The sequence below is a fragment of the Trachypithecus francoisi genome, unplaced genomic scaffold (assembly GCF_009764315.1).
Source record: "Trachypithecus francoisi isolate TF-2019V2 unplaced genomic scaffold, Tfra_2.0 Lachesis_group11, whole genome shotgun sequence".
Taxonomy (NCBI): Eukaryota; Metazoa; Chordata; class Mammalia; order Primates; family Cercopithecidae; genus Trachypithecus; species Trachypithecus francoisi.
In genome coordinates this window covers 24,588,013-24,606,715 of record NW_022681456.1, presented here as the reverse complement: position 1 = coordinate 24,606,715, position 18,703 = coordinate 24,588,013, and the positions used below count along the sequence as shown (strand labels likewise).

Below are 18,703 nucleotides of genomic sequence, written 5' to 3'. Positions count from 1 at the left end.
TAGAAAATAATTCTATACTCAATTTCTAGTCATTCAATCCCAAATGTAATTAGTATTAGCATAGAAATCACTAACACTAGTGGTACCCACAAACTACACTTTCATCTACCTTTATAACTCCATAACCAAACCATAGTTACATTTTACTCTAACATATTGTATAAATGCATAACCTATTATCATCACTTTCCACAATCAGGGCCATCTCATCTACCCATCTTACACTACTCTTCCCTAATTACACCAGTTCTGAGTCAGCCCAGTACTATTAGGCACATCCTCAGGCAGGATCTCACTCCCAGTGTCCACAAACACTGACTCTCCAATGCCTGTCTCCTGAATTCCCACAGAGCTCACAGCCTACACTGCAGAATTCACCATCAAAGAGTCATGTGCTTGAGGGCTGGAGGAGGCTTGTAATGTATTTTTTAAACTCTTACATAATTTAAAAGTAAATCAAAACACTAAGCTTGCCATAACAGACTTTGTGAATATGAATTTTTAAAATGACACCAGAAAAATCAAGTCCCTAATATATTTTGCATATAATGTTTGAATGAGAAGAGTTCTTTGAAACCAGGTAGTTCAAACCCTTCACAGAGGCACTAACAGAATGGAGAGGTCAATAATTTCCCACTGTTTGATGAAAAAAGTGGCTTTTTGGTAAGTTTATAAAAGAACAGAAAAATAGACATGAAATTTACAATCACTACCATGCCCTGATCAACTTCCCAAAGGTCACAGAAACCAAGCCACTTTGCCAAAACCTAAGACCCTTTCAAACTGTGAAGTTCCCAAACGGAAAAGGAAAAAAAAAGGTTCATAAGTATTTTGAAAAAAAATTTAGCAGAGTCACTGTTTTGGAGTAACAGGAAGAATCTTTCTAAAGCAGGCATGGTTTCTTCCTGATTCCAGGTATCAGGACTAGCTAGCCTCCTTACATAGGCTCTGCCTGACTTCACATGCCTCTGCTCAACTTTCCCCTTGAAACCTTGCTGCAATGACTGAACGCAAATATTCCAAAGAGACAATCTGTTTATCAGTAAGGAACCTCCTCTTTAAAAATATTAACATTGTACACCTCTAAAAGGGTTAAAGAACATGAGTGAAATGACATGAATAAAGCCTGTAGTCATCCCAACCCTGAATAACAGTGGTAGTCTAGTAGGGAAATGAATTTGAAGCACGTGCTTTGCTACCATGATTTAAAGGAAGTGAGCTTAACCAGGGGAGTAGAAGCTTCAAATTAAGAGAGAGAGGAAGGAGGAAGAAGAACAAGGAGGGCCAGCACAGACCTGGAGGGCTGCAGTGACATGAGGCCTCTGGACACCAACCACACAGCCTGCACAGGGAGGCTCTCAGGGCATGCGGCATGAGTCCTTTCTTCTCTTTCACATGACTACCAGCTCCCAAGATCCAGAATTCCACTATCACCATAAACAATTTCAAAAACTGCTGTGAATTCAACAGATTCCTTCAGTCTAGCCTGGGAACGTACCCACCACTTACAATGCTGAATCAAAACAATAGATAGAAACTACTACTGGTAGATCTGAGTTACAAATAACTGAGTTAGACTCTGGAACACAACTCAAGTCTTGAGTTGGAGACCAAATGTACACACTGCCTGCCTCCAAAACAGAAATTTCATCTGGGTTCTTGCTCATTCACTTTCAGAGAAATACACAGTTCATAACCATCCTCTGAAGGTATGATATGTTATTTGTTCCACTTGATAAAGTAATTCAGTCCACTGCACTCAAGACATTGTCATAATGCATAAAAAGATCAAACTAGCAGTCTTAGGGAGAAAAATAAGACTTCCAACTTACCTTTTCCTGCGGTAGCACTGTAAAGCAACAGTGGCCCACAGAAGAGAGAGCCTAAAGGACAGTTACTCTATTTCTAAAACAGACAACGTGCATCTTGTTAAATAACACCCCCAAAGAACTGTGGCCAGTCCTCATTGGCTCCAGCCTCTCTCTTGCTTGCCAAGGAAAACTAGGATGACAATGTTAAGCTAAAGATACTACTAACCACAAAATTAATTTACCAGCTAGCTTCTAAAGGGACTAGTTTCCTAATAAATCCCTCTGCTTAACAGAGATGACAGCGCACGTTCACATGTGTTCCTCAGTCCCCACTCTAGCCGCATTTGAGTTTTTATATTAATAAATCAGTCAATTCTTTAAGTTCCTAAGAATGAAAGGAATTAGAATCTTTAACTAGGAAAGAATGCTTGACCATTACGAAAAGGAATTTAAGTATCTTTCCTGTGAAGTAAGCAAATCATGGTGGTTAAACATTTGTCGTAAGGAAGGGGAGCTTGTGAATTTTGTCACACACCCCTGTGATGTCAAGAGTGGAAAATATACCCTGACGGCTTCACTCTCCTAACACTTCCTTTCCCATGTGTGTCTACTATGGTCTCTCATGAAAAATCTACAGCTTTGTTCATCTAGAATGAAGGCCTCAGCAGTTATTGAGACATGGGGACACACACCCAGTTCACAATGGAGCAAGGAAGACTCTTACACCAAACCACCATGTGACCAGACTTGTAGTCTATCTTGGTTTCCCAAAGACAGAAGGACCACATTGTGAAACAATAATCAACTTTTGCTAATCCTAAGTGGTTTTCATTATGTCTGTTACAATCTATATATAAACAGTTCCAGTACTGGGCCTGTGTTGTTCCTATCTAAACTTGGTGTTTTCAAATACCGACGGCTTACTAATGCCAATTTTTCTGGCAAGATGCAATGCAAGGGCATTTTTGCAATAATAATCGGTCTTCCAAATACAAGACAAATCTTTAAAACCACTGCTTACTAGTGCTCAGATTATAAGATTGAGGAAATTTAAAAAGATCAATAAAATACTGTCAGGGAGCTTTACATTAAAAATAGGAATCAAGTTTACCAAAAGTTTATCCAAGAGATATCATGTATTTTCAAGTTTCCTAAAAATACATCTAAAAATCCTCCTAAAAACCTGGACCACACTTCATAGTTTAATACATGCACAACGTGAATATGTGGGAAAAAGCAACAACAACACAGGTATGAGCTACCAACTGTAGTGATTAACCGAAGAAAACCCTGCGAATAGGCTCGGTTTGCAGATCTGGCAAGACCATGGCGAAAGGTTAAGAGAATGGAACTGTTGCCCTGGGTCAAAGACTAAAAACGGAATGCCATGTCAGGTTCACATTGTTAAATAAAAAATCCACACTATACTATAAACCCACATGACTAACTATAAAAATTAATTCATACTACACATGGAATGAGGTGGAGTTGGGGTAGGGGGAGAAAGGAAGGGGCAGTTAAGTTCCTGATCTTGGGCAAATCTGTCAAGCTCCTGCCAACAACGTCCACTCATCTGGAAAATGAGGAATAGACCAGCCCACAGTGCTTCCTGCTCTGGCTGTGATTCAGAGTCACCAGGGAACTCACGCCCAGGCAGCTGGATTCATAAAGGTCCACAGATGATCATCACAGGGCAGTCAAGAATGAGGACCTCTGTACCTGAGCAATAATCTCCCAAATTTCCCTAAAATAATATATCCTTTAAAAGATGGTGAGATACTGGTGCCAAATATAATCCACTATTCACAAATTTTAAAAAGGAAATATAGATCACTGCCTGACCAAAGGTGAAAAAATATAACTGCCTTCCACATACAATGTATAGGCCTTCCTACTTCCATTTATATTTCAGTCTCTCTCACTCTGACCTTTGCATTATATTAATTACTCATTACTGCAGCAAATGGGAGGAACTGTGTTTTTGTTATTAATGTAAGATCTAAATGACAGGCCTAATTTAACATCCCATAAAACTACAGAGGCTCTTTTCCCACACAGAATGTTACACTTTACCACACTGTAACCAGAAGAGTAATTCAAGCACTGCGGTGCAATCTCCTTCAAATCCTAAAAAAAAAAACCATCTTTTGCCAGGAACTTTCCTTAAAATGGACAGATAGACAGGCAGACAGACAGACTGAATACACAGACCTGAATAGAGAAGACTGTCTGAATAGACATTTCCAATTCAGACAGATGTAAAAACACTGAAGGTGTTTTTAAGACCGCCTTCCCATCCTAAAATTAGACATTTTTTGCCCTCTTCAGTGACTCAACTTTGATTCAAAGTCTAAAATCCTCAGGTAGGAGTGGGAATCCATACCCTTAATAGCTTAATGTCAGATGTAAAATGTATTAAACTTACTCTACTTGCTTCTCTGCAGTTCCATTCATTAACAGACATTTAAGAGTGAAGAGAGGGAACAGGAATGTATTCAGTACCTATTCTGTATTAGGGACTTCATACAATTTTCCTTGCTTAATCTTGCCAATGACCCTGCAAGGTAAACCTTTTACATCTCCACACTACAGAGGAGGAAAGCAAAGCTCAGGGAGGTGAGGGAACTGGCAAAGTCACAGCTAGCAAGAAGCAGAGCCAATAGTGAAGCCCAGCTCAATCTGGCCCTAAAGGCCTGCACCCTCACGGCCTCAGTTCCCCTAAATACAAAACTCTCTTAGAACGAGAACTACAGAAGGTACCCATAGCTCACTGTCCCTAATTAGACAAAAAAGTTGACATTTTTCTTTTTCTTCTGTACTTCCTTGCCACAATTCAAGCTTTAATGAACACAAAAAAAGAAAAGGTATCCTGAAATGGCCAACTGGTTTCTCCTAATTCTCAGAAAGGTGCTAAGTGAATTTTTTTTTTGTTGAGACAGAATCTTGCTCTGTCACTCAGGCTGTAGTGCAACTCTGTCACCCAAGCTAGAGTGCAATGGCGCAGTCTAGGCTCACTGCAGCCTCTGCCTCCCAGGTTTCAAGCGATTCTCCTGTCTCAGCCTCCTGAGGACTCAGCACCTGGGACTACAGGTGCGTGCCACCACACCTGGCTAATTTTTGTATTTTCAGTAGAGACAGGTTAGCCATGTTGGCCAGGCTGGTCTCAAACCGCTGACCTCGTGATCTGTCCACCTCGGCCTCCCAAAGTGCTGGGATTACAGGCGTGAGCCACTGCGCCCAGCATGAAATATTTTTAATTAAAGTATTTTTAAAATGAACAGAAGAACATAAAATATGACTAAAGAACACTAATTTGAGTCAGACACCCCAAGAGAGGAGAGCATGAACGAAAGAATGAAGAGGCTGGGCATGGTGTATCACGCCTATAATCCCAGCACTTTCAGAGGCTAAGGTAGGAGGCTTGCTTGACCCCAGGAGTTCAAGACCAGCCTGTGTAACATAGCGAGACCCCATCTCTACAAAACATTAAAAAAGAAGAAGAAGAAGAAGAATGAAAAGAAAGTACACACCCTTAAAATCCAATTTACAACCATTCTCATGAGTGTGATAGGGGTAGTTCCAGTACTGACTGACCAAATACTATCAGGGTTGGCCTGTATGTATTTGGTGTGACTAAATCGTATTCGCTGGCCATCTACCCTACTGAGAAGACTGTGCGCCAGTCATTAATGTTCATCAGGGGGAAAGAACCTGGACAAGAATGTTCTGCCCTTGGGGAAATGTTTTAAACACTCAGTTTTACATCTGAGCACTTTTTGGTAAGAGCTGGACTTGGATGCCAGAAAGGCAAAAGGGAGTTACCCCATTCATGTTATTTTAATATAGGTAATAAAGACATTCATGATAATCAGAGAAACCCACTGACCTCAGGATCTTTCCAGTTAACTTCAATACATAATCATTCAGCAAATATCCAGTAGGCACTAATGACCAAGCTGTGAACAAGAGAATCTCAGTCTGCCTTCTGTGTGAATTGCTCTATTGCATTCTGCCTCGTATGGAAAGGCACCTTTCAGACTATAAGCTCAAATTCAGGTCCAGTTCTTTGTAGCAAACAGTCCTGATGAATGTACAATATATGAGGGCAGGGACGAATGTCTGCCTGTGAGATGAGGAAGTTTTCATGGAGGAAAAACCTCATGATCCATGTAGCAAAGTACAAGTGGCATTCTAGAAGTAGAAAGGGGATGAAGTAATAAGTTCATCACAAGATTTGAAAGCTGGGGTGTTTCAGGGAGTGACACTGGAGATGAAGACATGGGAAAGGGAATAGTGAGACATAAAGCAGGCTGAAATCAGCACCCACCTTACTCCACACCTCATTAAGAAGTCTGAACTTTATTCTGTGGGTAAAGGTGAGGTCGCCAGAGGATTTAAACAGGTGAATGGCATGTTCCCTGATGAATCCTTTTAGATCTATGGCATATCTTAAAATAAATTAATTCAAACCTTTCCCCAGTCCTTTCACATTTTTGGGTTTAAATTTACATAACCAAAATATTGATGAGGGTGTGGTTTAAGGTTTAATTTCTAACTAGTAAGACTCCATTATGCATAAATTGGAAATCATAAAAATTTAAAATGTTTGTTTCTAAAAAGGGACACCATCAAGAAAATGAAAGACATGTCAGAATGCAAGAAAATTTTTGCAAATCATACAGCTGATAAAGCACTTGAATCTAGAATACATGAACTGTTATAACACCAATAAAAAGACAACCCATTAAAAAAACGGGCATTTGAATAGACATTTCGCCAAAGATTACATATACAAATGCTCACCAATCACATGAAAAGACACTCAACATCATTAGCCATGAGCAAAACATAGATGGCTAGAATCAAAAAGTCAGAGAGTAACAAGTGTTGGCAAGAATGTGGAGAATTTAGAACCTTCATATACTCTTGGTGAATACTGTAAAATGGTGCAGCTGCTTTGGAGAATTCTGGCCGTTCCTCCAATAGTTAAATATAGAGTTACCATACAACCCATCGATTACATTCCTAGGTAAATACTCAGGAGAAATGAAAATATATGTTCACAGCATTATTTATAATAGCCAAAAAGGGAAAACACCCAAATGTTCATCAACTGATGAATGGATAAACAAAACACGGCATATTCATACAATGGAATATTATTTGACCATTAAAAAAAAGAATGAAGTACTATACAATACTACCACATACATAAACCTTGAAAATATGCTAAATAAGGGCAAGACACAAAAGACTACATATTGTGTGATTCCATTTACATGAAACGTCCAATATAGGCAAATCCATAGAGAAAGGAGATTAGTGGTTGCCCAGGGCTGGGGAGGGAAGGAACTGGTGAGGGAGGACTTCTAAGGGGTATGGGGTTTCTTTTTGGGGCTGATGAAAATGTTCTAAAATTGATTGTGGTGACAGCTGCACAACTCTGTGAATATACCAAAAACCACAGAACTGTACACTTTAAATGGGTGAACTGTATGGTATGTCTCAATGAAGCTGTTATAAAACAAAAAAAGTTCCATTCTGCACTCTAGAAATACAAAGTGCTCAGAAAGGAGTACAGAATCTTGTTCACTCACTTTAAAGGATCTGAACTAGGGCAAAGAAAACCCAGAGAGATTCTATTACTTAACATTCTAGGTACTAGGTCATACTGAAATATTCATGAAGAATTCTATGTTTTAATACAGAAAAGGCATCTTAAGTTTAAAAAGGCATTCAAGTGTCAGAAAAGAGTTTTCATAATTCAAGGAGACGATAACACAGAGAAGTCATAAATGGAAAACAAGCTTAAGAGGTTTTATCACATGGATTTGTACCTTGAAAATGCAAGCAGCTCTCAAATTTATTATTGCTCCACCCCTGGAAAAGAGGTCAAAGGTAAAACAGCCCAACTAATAGTATGTTTCTAAAGTACCAGTTTGTGACAAATCAACATGAGAAATTAATATTTTGCCATCATAAAGAAGAGACTCGTCGACATACCCACTTATATAACTAAGAATTGATATTTATCCTTTTGAACATTCCATCTCATAGGCATTAGAGTGACTCTCCTTCTCACGGCTGGAGAGGATCCCGGAAGTGACAGTAAGTTAAACATAAAACTTTTTTTTTTTTTTTTTTTTTTTTTGAGGCGGAGTCTTGCTCTGTCGCCCAGGCTGGAGTGCAGTGGCCGGATCTCAGCTCACTGCAAGCTCCGCCTCCCGGGTTTACGCCATTCTCCTGCCTCAGCCTCCCGAGTAGCTGGGACTACAGGCGCCCGCCACCTCGCCCGGCTAGTTTTTGTATTTTTAGTAGAGACGGGGTTTCACTGTATTAGCCAGGAGGGTCTCGATCTCCTGACCTCATGATCCGCCCGTCTCGGCCTCCCAAAGTGCTGGGATTATAAACATAAAACTTTTATCAAAAAACCCAACAGTGTTTAAAAAAATGCTATTCACTGACACTGAATCTAATCCTAAACTATACATAAGCAAACATAAATGCTGATTAGCACAATCTGCAGGCAAAGTAACAAAGGATCACGAAAAATTCAATATTGTGTGCAGTGATGTTTCATCGGTATGTATCTATTAAAATTCATCAGGCTTTAATGTAACTTTCACAAATAATCAAAATAAATATGGACAAGATAGGTTCTATATTTGTCAAAAATGTATGTTCCTGATGTTTATACCAAATCTTTGTTCGATCCTCAGTACACATGACTACCCTCCACCACAAAACACTGCACTTCAAGACCTAAGGTACAACACAATTCTCAGTTTTATTTCACTTTTTTCCCTACTTATTTACGCGACTTCTCAGATCCAATGTTTGCTATTATGCTTCATAGCCAAACATTATGACTGTGAAACATACCTCCAAACCAAAAATATTAGTTTCCTTAAATCATCTGAAATGTATAGAACCAAGTCCAAAATAGATTTTGCACATTTCTTCAGTTTTACAGGGAATGCAGAAAGTGAATTAATATTAAACAGCTATCTATTTGCCTTCACAACTGAACAGACGGTACAAAGCAACTGCTTATACTTAATCATGTTTCTGTCTATTCCAGCAGGCCCTGGTGTCAGGATAACGTTCTGCCAGATAAGGACAATGAGATGCATTATTATATAGAGTGACTAAGAGCCCTACAAGTACTGTTTCAGAATGTAATTCCAGGCAGAAAGGCTGCGGTAAGAGGGCCTAATATTTTCTGATAACTATTTCCAAGAGTAAATACATTCGCCACCCAGGACCAGTTTATTAAACGCACACTACATTCAATTCTTTTCAAATGTCTTATAGGAGGGGAAAGCCTTTGTATCTTACTATGCCGGGGGAAATGAACAACTTGCAATTTGCTTCGCACTCTGAATCCCACGTTTGCAACATTTAGAGCAAGCACTTCAGACACCACAAAACAAGGGCAGCCTACATTACGGCCAAATATAGGATGTGTTTCTAAACCGTGATGCAGTAAAGCCTACGATTCCTTTTCCAGCGTTCAAAATTCTTTGAACACTCCCAAAAAAGGATGGCAGGGCCAGCGCCTCCCTCCAAGAGGAAGCCCCTTTCTTCTCGGCTCTCACCGCAGCCTGCCACTTCCCCCCACACATTCAAATCATTTGAGAGACGGAGAGCTGGGGAGCGTGCGCCGGTGGGGACAGGCGGGAGAGCTCGGTTTCTGTATTCCCACCCTCCACGTCTGACCTCATCCTCAGTCATTTCGGCGCAGCGGGGCCCCACCTGCACCTCGCTCCTTTTTACTGCGTCCCTCGCCAGCTGCCCCGCTATTAGGGGAACACACCTCTGAATCACCCAGTTCACTAGGACGACAGCCTTCCTGCTTCGTTCCTCCCCTCCCAACCCCCAGCCAGTCCCAGCCCTCTGCTCCCTTGGCCAGGCAAAGCCTCTTCCCAAGCCGCCCCCACCCACATTACTCCAGCTCCAGCCCTGCTCCGCCCTGCCTGACCCCCAACCGAGATCTACAGGGCCCAGAGCTGGCCTCGCACCCAAAGCCAGGAAACCCGCAGGCCAGGCGGCCACCCTCGCCCCTCCCGACGCAGGGCCCAGCTCGCCCCGGCCCCACGTGAGCCCAGCCCCTGCCCGCCCCCACCCACTCGCTCCCTGGGGCGGCCCAAACCCAGTCCTCAGGCCTGGTGCCCCAGGGCTCTGCGCCTCACCCGGAGCAGCCCTTCCCTTCCAGCACCTCGCCCAAGCAGGCGATCCCTGACCCCTAAAAGCCTTCCCTGGGCAGCCGCGTCCCACCTCGGCCCGCGGCTCCGCACCCGGCCAGGAGCGTTCCGGACCTCGAAAGCCTCCTCCCCACAGGGACCCTGCTTCACGCTTCCCACGCCACCTGGTTCGGTCCCCAACTCCGTTTCCCCGAGCCGCCGACAGCAGCCCCCAGCCTAATCCCTTGCACCCTAGCCCCTGAACCCGCGCCCCGCACGCCCACCCAGCCCTGTTCCCTCCACCCAGCCCTGCCCCTCGCCCCGCCGGCTCCTGTCAGCCCGCGCAGGCACATGCTCAGAGGACAGGTCCGCCCGCCCGACTCGCTCTCAGGCTGCCCCGTCGGGCGCGCGCCGCTCACCCGGGCCGAGGTGCCTCAGGCGCCGCCGCCGAAGTCCCTGCTGCAAAGCAGGGCGAAGCCTCCAACCGCTGCCGCCTCCCGCCTGGCACTGAGCGCTGTGCGGGGGAGGGGCGCGGGCAGCCGCCCCCGCCCCCGCCCCCGCGTGTAGGCCCCGCCCCCGCACCGCGCGGGGCCCAACCAGGACTGCCGGGCTGCGGCACGCCACGCCCATTTCCGGGAGGGGAAGCCCGCTGCCCACCCCACGTTCCACGCCTCGCTACGCCCCCTCTGGTCGTGCCGAGGGATGCAGACGGTGCCCCAGCGCACGCCCAGCTTTCCAGTCATCTGAGTGGCCAGAGGGCCACGCCCACAGGCGCCTCTAAGCCACGCCCACTGCTCCTTAGACCCCCCGGAGCGGGGTTCTTAGAGCCGCGCTCACTGACCCACTAGGCTCTGCAAGGCCACGTCCCCTAGCTCCTCAAAGGTTCCCCCAGAATCCCTTAATACAGGAACATTAGCTCCTCTGAGCCCCGCGCACTGCCTATCCAAGTCCTTAAACCAGCCTCCTGGTTCCCTAAGCCCGGCTGCCCTCCCACTGCTTCAGAACTCGCCCAGCGGCCTCACAAAGCCCCGCCCCGTCATCCAGAACCCCGCCCAAGGACTGCAACCCTATTCCTAGGATCTCAAGCCCCGCCCACTGCCCGATCTCAACGTTTAAACCTCAAGCCCCGCCCCGAATTCGCGAATCCACGCCTCTGGCCCCCGAGGCTCCGCCCTGGCTCCGTCACACCCTCTCACCACCTCCCCTGAGGACTGCCGAAGTTCCAGCCCTCCCTGAACCGTCCATTGTCACATTCCTAGTGCAGGGTGTCCGCCCCTGGTCTGGGCCACACCCACGTAACACCAAAGAGGGCCCGTGATTGACCCCATTTCGCAGGTGAGGGAATGGAAACTTCAGGGTTCCTCCCTTCCTTTCCCTGGCCGGAATCCCTTAATAACTCGGCGGCCGGGGCCTGGAAGTCGGAGCACGGGAATTTGAGCCTCAGCTCTGCTGCCGTCAGACTGTGTGACCTGGGATAGTTCTCTTACCTCTCTGGGCCTGAGTTCCCTAATCTTTAGCAAGAAGAAATTGTCCTGTTAATAGCCAAAATCCCTTTCTGAAATACTAAGCTCTGAAATACCGAGATTTGAGAAGACAGAGCCTGGGGAACCGAATTGACTGAGGGGTAGGGCTACTTGCTTCCCAAAGCAAGACGTCTTTGCCATTCACAGGGGTTTTTTTTATTTTAAGCGTCGGCCTCAGAAACGTGTGTTATTTAAATCAAGCTCGACCTGAACTAAGACAGCTATCACAGCAAATTCTCTCTAAGGGTCAGTTTCTTTATCTGTAAAATGGGGATAATAACAGCCCCTCGCTCACAGGGTTCCATGAGATCATATTAGCAGCCATGATCATGGCATTACTTTTTGCCATTAAAAGGAATGGCAAAAACCGCGATTACGTTTGCACCAGGATAATAGTAATAGGCTTAGAAGGGTTCCTGGCTTGTGATAAACTCTCTACAGTCCCTGTTGCTGCTACTGCTGGGACTCAAGAAAATGAAAGGATGGGTTTTATTTTGCCTTCAAGCAGCCACTCCTAATAAGAGGAATTCAGCACCCTTCCTGCAGCAAGATTTGCCACTCACTTTATTTAAATGAGATAAACGTGATAAAACACCTACTGCAGTGCCTGCCATATGGTGAGGCTCAAAAACAATTCACTTGTTTTTGTTTGTTTGAGACAGACTCTTGCTCTGTGGCTCAGGCTGGAGTGCAGTGGGGCGGTCCACGGCTCACTGCAGCATGGACCCGGGCTCAACCTCCCACGTAGCTGAGACTACAGGCACGTGCCACCATGCCCAGTTAAATTTTTAACATTTTTTTGTAGAGATGAGGTCCTGCTGTGTTGCCCAGGCTGGCCTCAAACTCCTGAGCTCAAGAGATCCTCCCACCTCGGCCTCCCAAAGTGTTGGGATTACAGGCCTGAACCACTGTGCCCACAATTCAATAGTTTTGAACAATAAAAGTTGATTTTTTAAAATTCACTAGTTAATAAATTAAACAGGGGCATTGATAGCAGTGAGTTCTAAGTGCTTTGGGGAAAATGAACATTGGTAAAGTGCTTTGAGTTCTAACTGGAAACCACCGAGTAAGCTGGCTTATTCTTTGGAAACAGATTATTGCTAACATTTATCCATCACTTACACATGCGAGGCCCTATCTGAGTGCTTTACATGCAGAACCTTCTGAAATTGCTCAACAATCCTATGGCCACAGAAATAATTCTATTTTTTTTTTTCTTTTTGAGACGGGGTCTCACTCTTTTGCCCAGGCTGAAAGCAGTGGCTCCATCTGGTTCACTGCAGCCCCAAACTACCAGGCTCAAGCAATCCTTCCACCTCAGCCTCCCAAGTAGCTAAAACTACAGGTGCACACCACCTTGCTCACTAATATTTTTACTTTTTGTACAGATGGGGTCTTGTTTTGTTGCCCAGGCTAGTCTTAAATTCCTAGGCTCAAGATATCCTCCCGCTTTGGCCTCCCAAAGTGTTGGAATTATAAGCGTGAGCCACCACACCCAACCCAGAAGGGATTTCTTTTTTTTTTTTTTTTTGAGACGGAGTCTCGTTCTGTCGCCCAGGCTGGAATGCAGTGGCCGGATCTCCTCAGCTCACTGCAAGCTCCGCCTCCCGGGTTCACGCCATTCTCCTGCCTCAGCCTCCCCAGTAGCTGGGACTACAGGCGCCCACCACCTCGCCCGGCTAGTTTTTTGTATTTTTTAGTAGAGACGGGGTTTCACCGTGTTAGCCAGGATGGTCTCGATCTCCTGACCTCGTGATCCGCCCGTCTCGGCCTCCCAAAGTGCTGGGATTACAGGCTTGAGCCACCGCGCCCGGCCCCCAGAAGGGATTTCTAATCCCCACCCATAAAGGTGAAGAAACTGAGACTCAGAGAAGTCAAATTCCTTGTCCAAGTCACATGGCTTGAAGCACGTAGAACCCACATCCATCTAAATGCAGAGCCTGCACTCTTTTTTTTTTTTTTTTTTTTGAGGCGGAGTCTCGCTCTGTCGCCCGGACTGGAGTGCAGTGGCCGGATCTCAGCTCACTGCAAGCTCCGTCTCCCAGGTTTACGCCATTCTCCTGCCTCAGCCTCCTGAGTAGCTGGGACTACAGGCGCCCGCCACCTCGCCCGGCTAGTTTTTTTGTATTTTTAGTAGAGACGGGGTTTCACCGTGTTAGCCAGGATGGTCTCGATCTCCTGACCTCGTGATCCGCCCGTCTCGGCCTCCCAAAGTGCTGGGATTACAGGCTTGAGCCACCGCGCCCGGCCAGAGCCTGCACTCTTAGCCAGTTAGTCATTACACTAAACTGCCTCTGTGGCAGCAGGACAGAACAGAAAAACCATGGACTTTGGATTCTGGCCGGTTTAGGTTTAAATTCAGGTTCCACCTGTTACTCATTGTGTGACGTTCAGCAAGTCACTTCCCCTCTCTGAGCGTATTCTCCTTGCCTATATATCACCGGGATCATGTAAATGCTTCAGGAAGTGGCTTTGAATATTCAGGAGTTTAGATTTAATGAATTAGGACATGGCACAGCACCCAACACAGTGCCCAGCACAAAGCAGGTGTTTTAAAACACGTTGATGTTTAAAAATCACAGGGTTCCAGCCAGGAGTAGCGGCTCACACCTGTAATCCCAGCACTTGGGAGGCTGAGGCAGGCAGATTGCTTGAGGTCAGGAGTTCGAGACCAGCCTGACCAACATGATGAAACCCCGTCTCTACTAAAAATACAAAAATTAGCCAGGCATGGTGGCACACGCCTGTAATCCCAACTATTCAGGAGGCTGAGGCAGAAGAATTGCTTGAAATCGAGTTTGGAGGTGGAGGTTGCAGTGAGCCTAGATAGATAGCCACTGCACTCCAGCCTGGGCGAGAATAGGACTCTGAAAAAAAAAAAAAAAAGAAGTAAATAAAAATAAAAATAAAAAATATTTTATTTTTTTAATAAAATCCCCAAAAAAATATTGGGGTTCCATGAGATCATAGATAAATGATGAAATTAGAAGTGATGGGCTGGGCGCAGTGGCTCACGCCTGTAATCCCAGCACTTTGGGAGGCCGAGGCGGGCGGATCACGAGGTCAGGAGATAGAGACCATCCTGGCTAACACGGTGAAACCCCGTCTCTACTAAAAATACAAAAAATTTACCCGAGCATGGTGGCGGGCGCCTGTGGTCCCAGCTACTCAGGAGGCTGAGGCAGGAGAATGGTGTGAACCCGGGAGGCGGAGCTTGCAGTAAGCTGAGATCCGGCCACTGCACTCCAGTTTGGGCGACTGAGCGAGACTCCGCCTCAAAAAAAAAAAAAAGAGAGAAATTAGAAGTGATGAAATGATAATGATGAAATTAGAAGAAATCCCCCCACCAGATGATACCGCTAGAAAGCAGCCATGGAATATACTACAAAAGATCGCAAGGCCTTCATCTTCTCCCTGCCTCTTTCGGTTCCTAGTTTTAGCCCTGCATTTGAGGAGGTAATTCTTGCACAGGAAGCACCCAAGGCCAGAAGCAACGCCACTTCACTCTCACTCCATACCTACCCTAAATGTGGTCAGCTGAGAGCTGCTAATTCCAGAAACAGGAAAACTGCATAACTCTGCTGGGAGAAAACCCCATCATCTCATTGTTCTTGAACCTACAGCAATTGCTTTGTGGGCCTGAAAGAAACTGTGGCTCTGTCCAAGCTGGCCCTAAAGGGAGGGATCCAGGTCCAGGTGAGATGCTAGATTTAAGAGTTTTTTCCTGCTCTCAAAAGCTGGTGATTTCTAAAGTGGCCTAAGACAGGTGCTAGATGGAGAGGAATTTAATGATCAGGAAAAATAAGAATGATTCCAGACCCCACATGATACAGATGCCAGCTCATGTATGAAGAGGAAAGAATTGTGGGCCCAGCATCCAGAGGCTCCTTAGCAAATCGTTTTTCTATTTTTTCTCATACCAAATGGGGACATTTGTTTTAGGTTGCTAGGGCAACCTAGAAGCTCAGTGAATTACCCTGTGGAAGCATTAACAAATAATAATATTATTAAATAAATGAGACTGGAAGTCCCTAGAGTAATCTCAGTAGACAAGACTCCTAATTGAGTGATAGAAGACAACAAAACTTGAAAAGCACTAAAATTCACTCGACATTGATAAATCTTCATTCCAACTACTTTGGATACTTCTTTCTGCAAATAGAAACCGGAAAAGTACTGAATGATTAACCAGCTACAGACAAATGCCTTTTTTTAAATTTAAATTTAAATTTTGAGATAATTGCAGATTCACATACAAGTATAAGAAAAAATACAGAGGCCGGGAGTGGTGGCATGTGCCTGTAATGCCAGCTACTTGGGAGGCTGAGGCACAAGAATCATTTCAACCCAGGAGGTAGAGGTTGCAGTGAGCCAAGACGATGACACTGCATTCCAGCCTGGGTGACACAGCGAGACTCCGTCTCATTAAAAAAAAGAGAGAGAGAGATCATGTGTGGGCCAGGTACAGTGGCTCACGCCTGTTATCCTAGCAGTTTGGGAGGCCAAGGCAAGTGGATCGCTTGAGCTCAGAAGTTTGAGACCACTCTGGGCAACATAGTGAAACCTCATCTCTACAAAGAATTTAGTGAAAAATAACCAAAAAAAAAAAAGAGAGAGAGAGATCACATGTACCTTTGAGACAGTTTTCCCTAGCGATAACATCTTGCAAAACTATCGTACATTGTAACCTGGATATTGACATTGATACAGCCAAGATAGAAAATATTTCCATCACCACAAGGATACCTCATGTTGCCCTTTGATAGCCACACCCACTTCCACCTTCCATTCATCCCCTCCTTAAGCCCTGGCAACCACTCATCTGTTTTACATTTCTATAATTTTGTCATTTCTAGAATGTCATGTAAGTGGAATCATATAGTATGTAACCTTTGGGAATTGACTCTTCACTCTGCATAAATCTCTGGAGATGCATCCAGGTTGTTGCATGTGTGAGTAGTTTGTTCCTTTATTGCTGAGTAGTATTCCATGGTACAGATGCAACACGGTTTAAATATTCACCCATTGAAGGACATATTGTTTGACCTATTCACCCATTGAAGGACACAGGTTGGAGCTATTATGAATAAAGCTGGTATAAATGTTATAAACATTCGTGTACAGCTTTTTGTGTGAACATACGTCTTCATTTCTCTGTGAAAAATTCCCAGGAGTCCAATTGCTGTGTTATATGGTAGTCGTATGTTCAGTATTTTAAGAAACTGTCAAACTGTTCCCCAGAATGGTTGACCCATTTTACATCCCCACCCACCAGCAATCTATGAGGGATCCAGTTTCTTTGCATCTTTGTCAGCGTTTGGTATTGCCACTATTTTTTACTTTAGCCATTCTGATAGGTATAGAGTAATACCTCATTGTGGTTTTAATTTGCATTTTCCTGTTGGCTAATAATGTTCGAAATCTTTTCATGTTCTTATTTGCTATTTATTTATTTATTTTTAAAATATTATTATCATTATTATTATTATTAAGACAGAGTCTTGCTCTGTCACCCAGGCTGGAGTGCAGTGATGTAATCTCAGCTCACTGCAATCTCTGCCTCTCAGGTTCAAGTGATTCTCCTGCCTCAGCCTCCCGAGTAGCTGAGATTACAAGCACCCGCCACCATGCCCAGCTAATTTTTGTATTTTTAGTAGAGATGGGGTTTTACCATGTTGGCCAGGCTAGTCTTGAACTTCTAACCTCAAGCAATACACCTGCCTTGGCCTCCCAAAGTGCTGACATTACAGGTGTGAGCCACCGTACCTGGCTCTTATTTGCTATTTAAATGTCTCTTCATTTCTTTCTAATTTTCTTTTCTTTTCTTTTCTTCCTTCTTTTTTTTTTGACAGGATCTCACTCTATCACCCAGGCTAAAGTACAGTGGCCTGATCATAGCTCACTGCAGCCTTGAACTCCTGGGCTCAAGTGATCCTTCTGCCTCAGCTTCCCCAGTAGCTGGGACTACAGGCACACACCACCACATCGGTTAATTTTTAAATTATATTTTGTAGAGACGGGGTGTCTCGTTATGTTGCCAAGGCTGATCTCAAACTCCGGGCTAAGCAATCCTCCTGCCTTGGCCTTCCAAAGTGCTGGGATTACAGGCATGAGCCATTGTACCCTACCCCATTGTAGCACTATATTTTTTATTACAATGTCCATGAGTTCATGACTAGTATATTGGAATACAACTAGTTTTTCTTTTTTTTTTTTTTTTTTTTTTTGAGACGGAGTCTCGCTCTCCAGATCTCGGCTCACTGCAAGCTCCGCCTCCCGGGTTCCCGCCATTCTCCTGCCTCAGCCTCCCGAGTAGCTGGGACTACAGGCGCCCGCCACCTCGCCCGGCTAGTTTTTTGTATTTTTAGTAGAGACGGGGTTTCACCGTGTTAGCCAGGATGGTCTCGATCTCCTGACCTCGTGATCCGCCCATCTTGGCCTCCCAAAGTGCTGGGATTACAGGCTTGAGCCACCGCGCCCGGCCTACAACTAGTTTTTCTATGTTTACCTTATATCCCGGGGCCTTGTTGAACTCACCTATTAGTTCTACAAAGTGTTTTATAGATTCCTTGGGATTTCCTATATAAACAATCATGTCACCTGAAAATAGAAATGATTTTAATTTTTGAGGCCGGGCGCGGTGGCTCAAGCCTGTAATCCCAGCACTTTGGGAGGCCGAGACGGGCGGATCACAAGGTCAGGAGATCGAGACCATCCTGGCTAACACGGTGAAACCCCGTCTCTACTAAAAACTACAAAAAACTAGCCGGGCGACGTGGCGGCGCCTGTAGTCCCAGCTACCCGGGAGGCTGAGACAGGAGAATGGCGTGAACCCGGGAGGCGGAGCTTGCAGTGAGCTGAGATCCGGCCACAGCGCTCCAGCCTGGGTGACAGAGCGAGACTCTGTCTCAAAAAAAAAAAAAAAAAAAAAAAAGAAATGATTTTAATTTTTTCTTTCCAATCTGCATGTCGCTTGTGCCCGTTTCTTGCCTTATTGCACTGGCTAGCACCTCCAGCACTGTGCTGAATAAGGAGTGAAAGCAAATGTCTGTGCCTTGTTCTTGACTTTTGGCAGGAAGCATTCAGTCTTTCATCATTAAGCATAATATTAGCTGCAGATTTTGTGTGTGTGTATGTAGATGCTCTTTATCAAATTGAGGAAGTTGGCTGGTCCAAAAGTAGTAAG

General features: G+C 44.8%; 1 protein-coding gene across 3 annotated transcripts in view; it reads right to left on the bottom strand.

Moving 5' to 3' along the window:
• CORO1C (coronin 1C) overlaps positions 1-18,703 on the bottom strand; it is a 119,836-nt gene that overhangs the window by 75,084 nt on the left and 26,049 nt on the right. The window contains exon 1 of one of the 3 annotated variants that reach the window (XM_033220732.1): positions 10,414-10,969. The exons of 1 other annotated variant lie outside the window; for it this stretch is intronic. In XM_033220732.1, the coding sequence (XP_033076623.1) occupies positions 10,414-10,624 (211 nt within the window). In that variant the 5' untranslated portion in view covers positions 10,625-10,969. Of the gene's footprint in view, positions 1-1,832; positions 1,852-10,413; positions 10,970-18,703 lie in introns of those variants that run through there. One more of the 3 variants, XM_033220733.1, reaches the window with a different exon arrangement.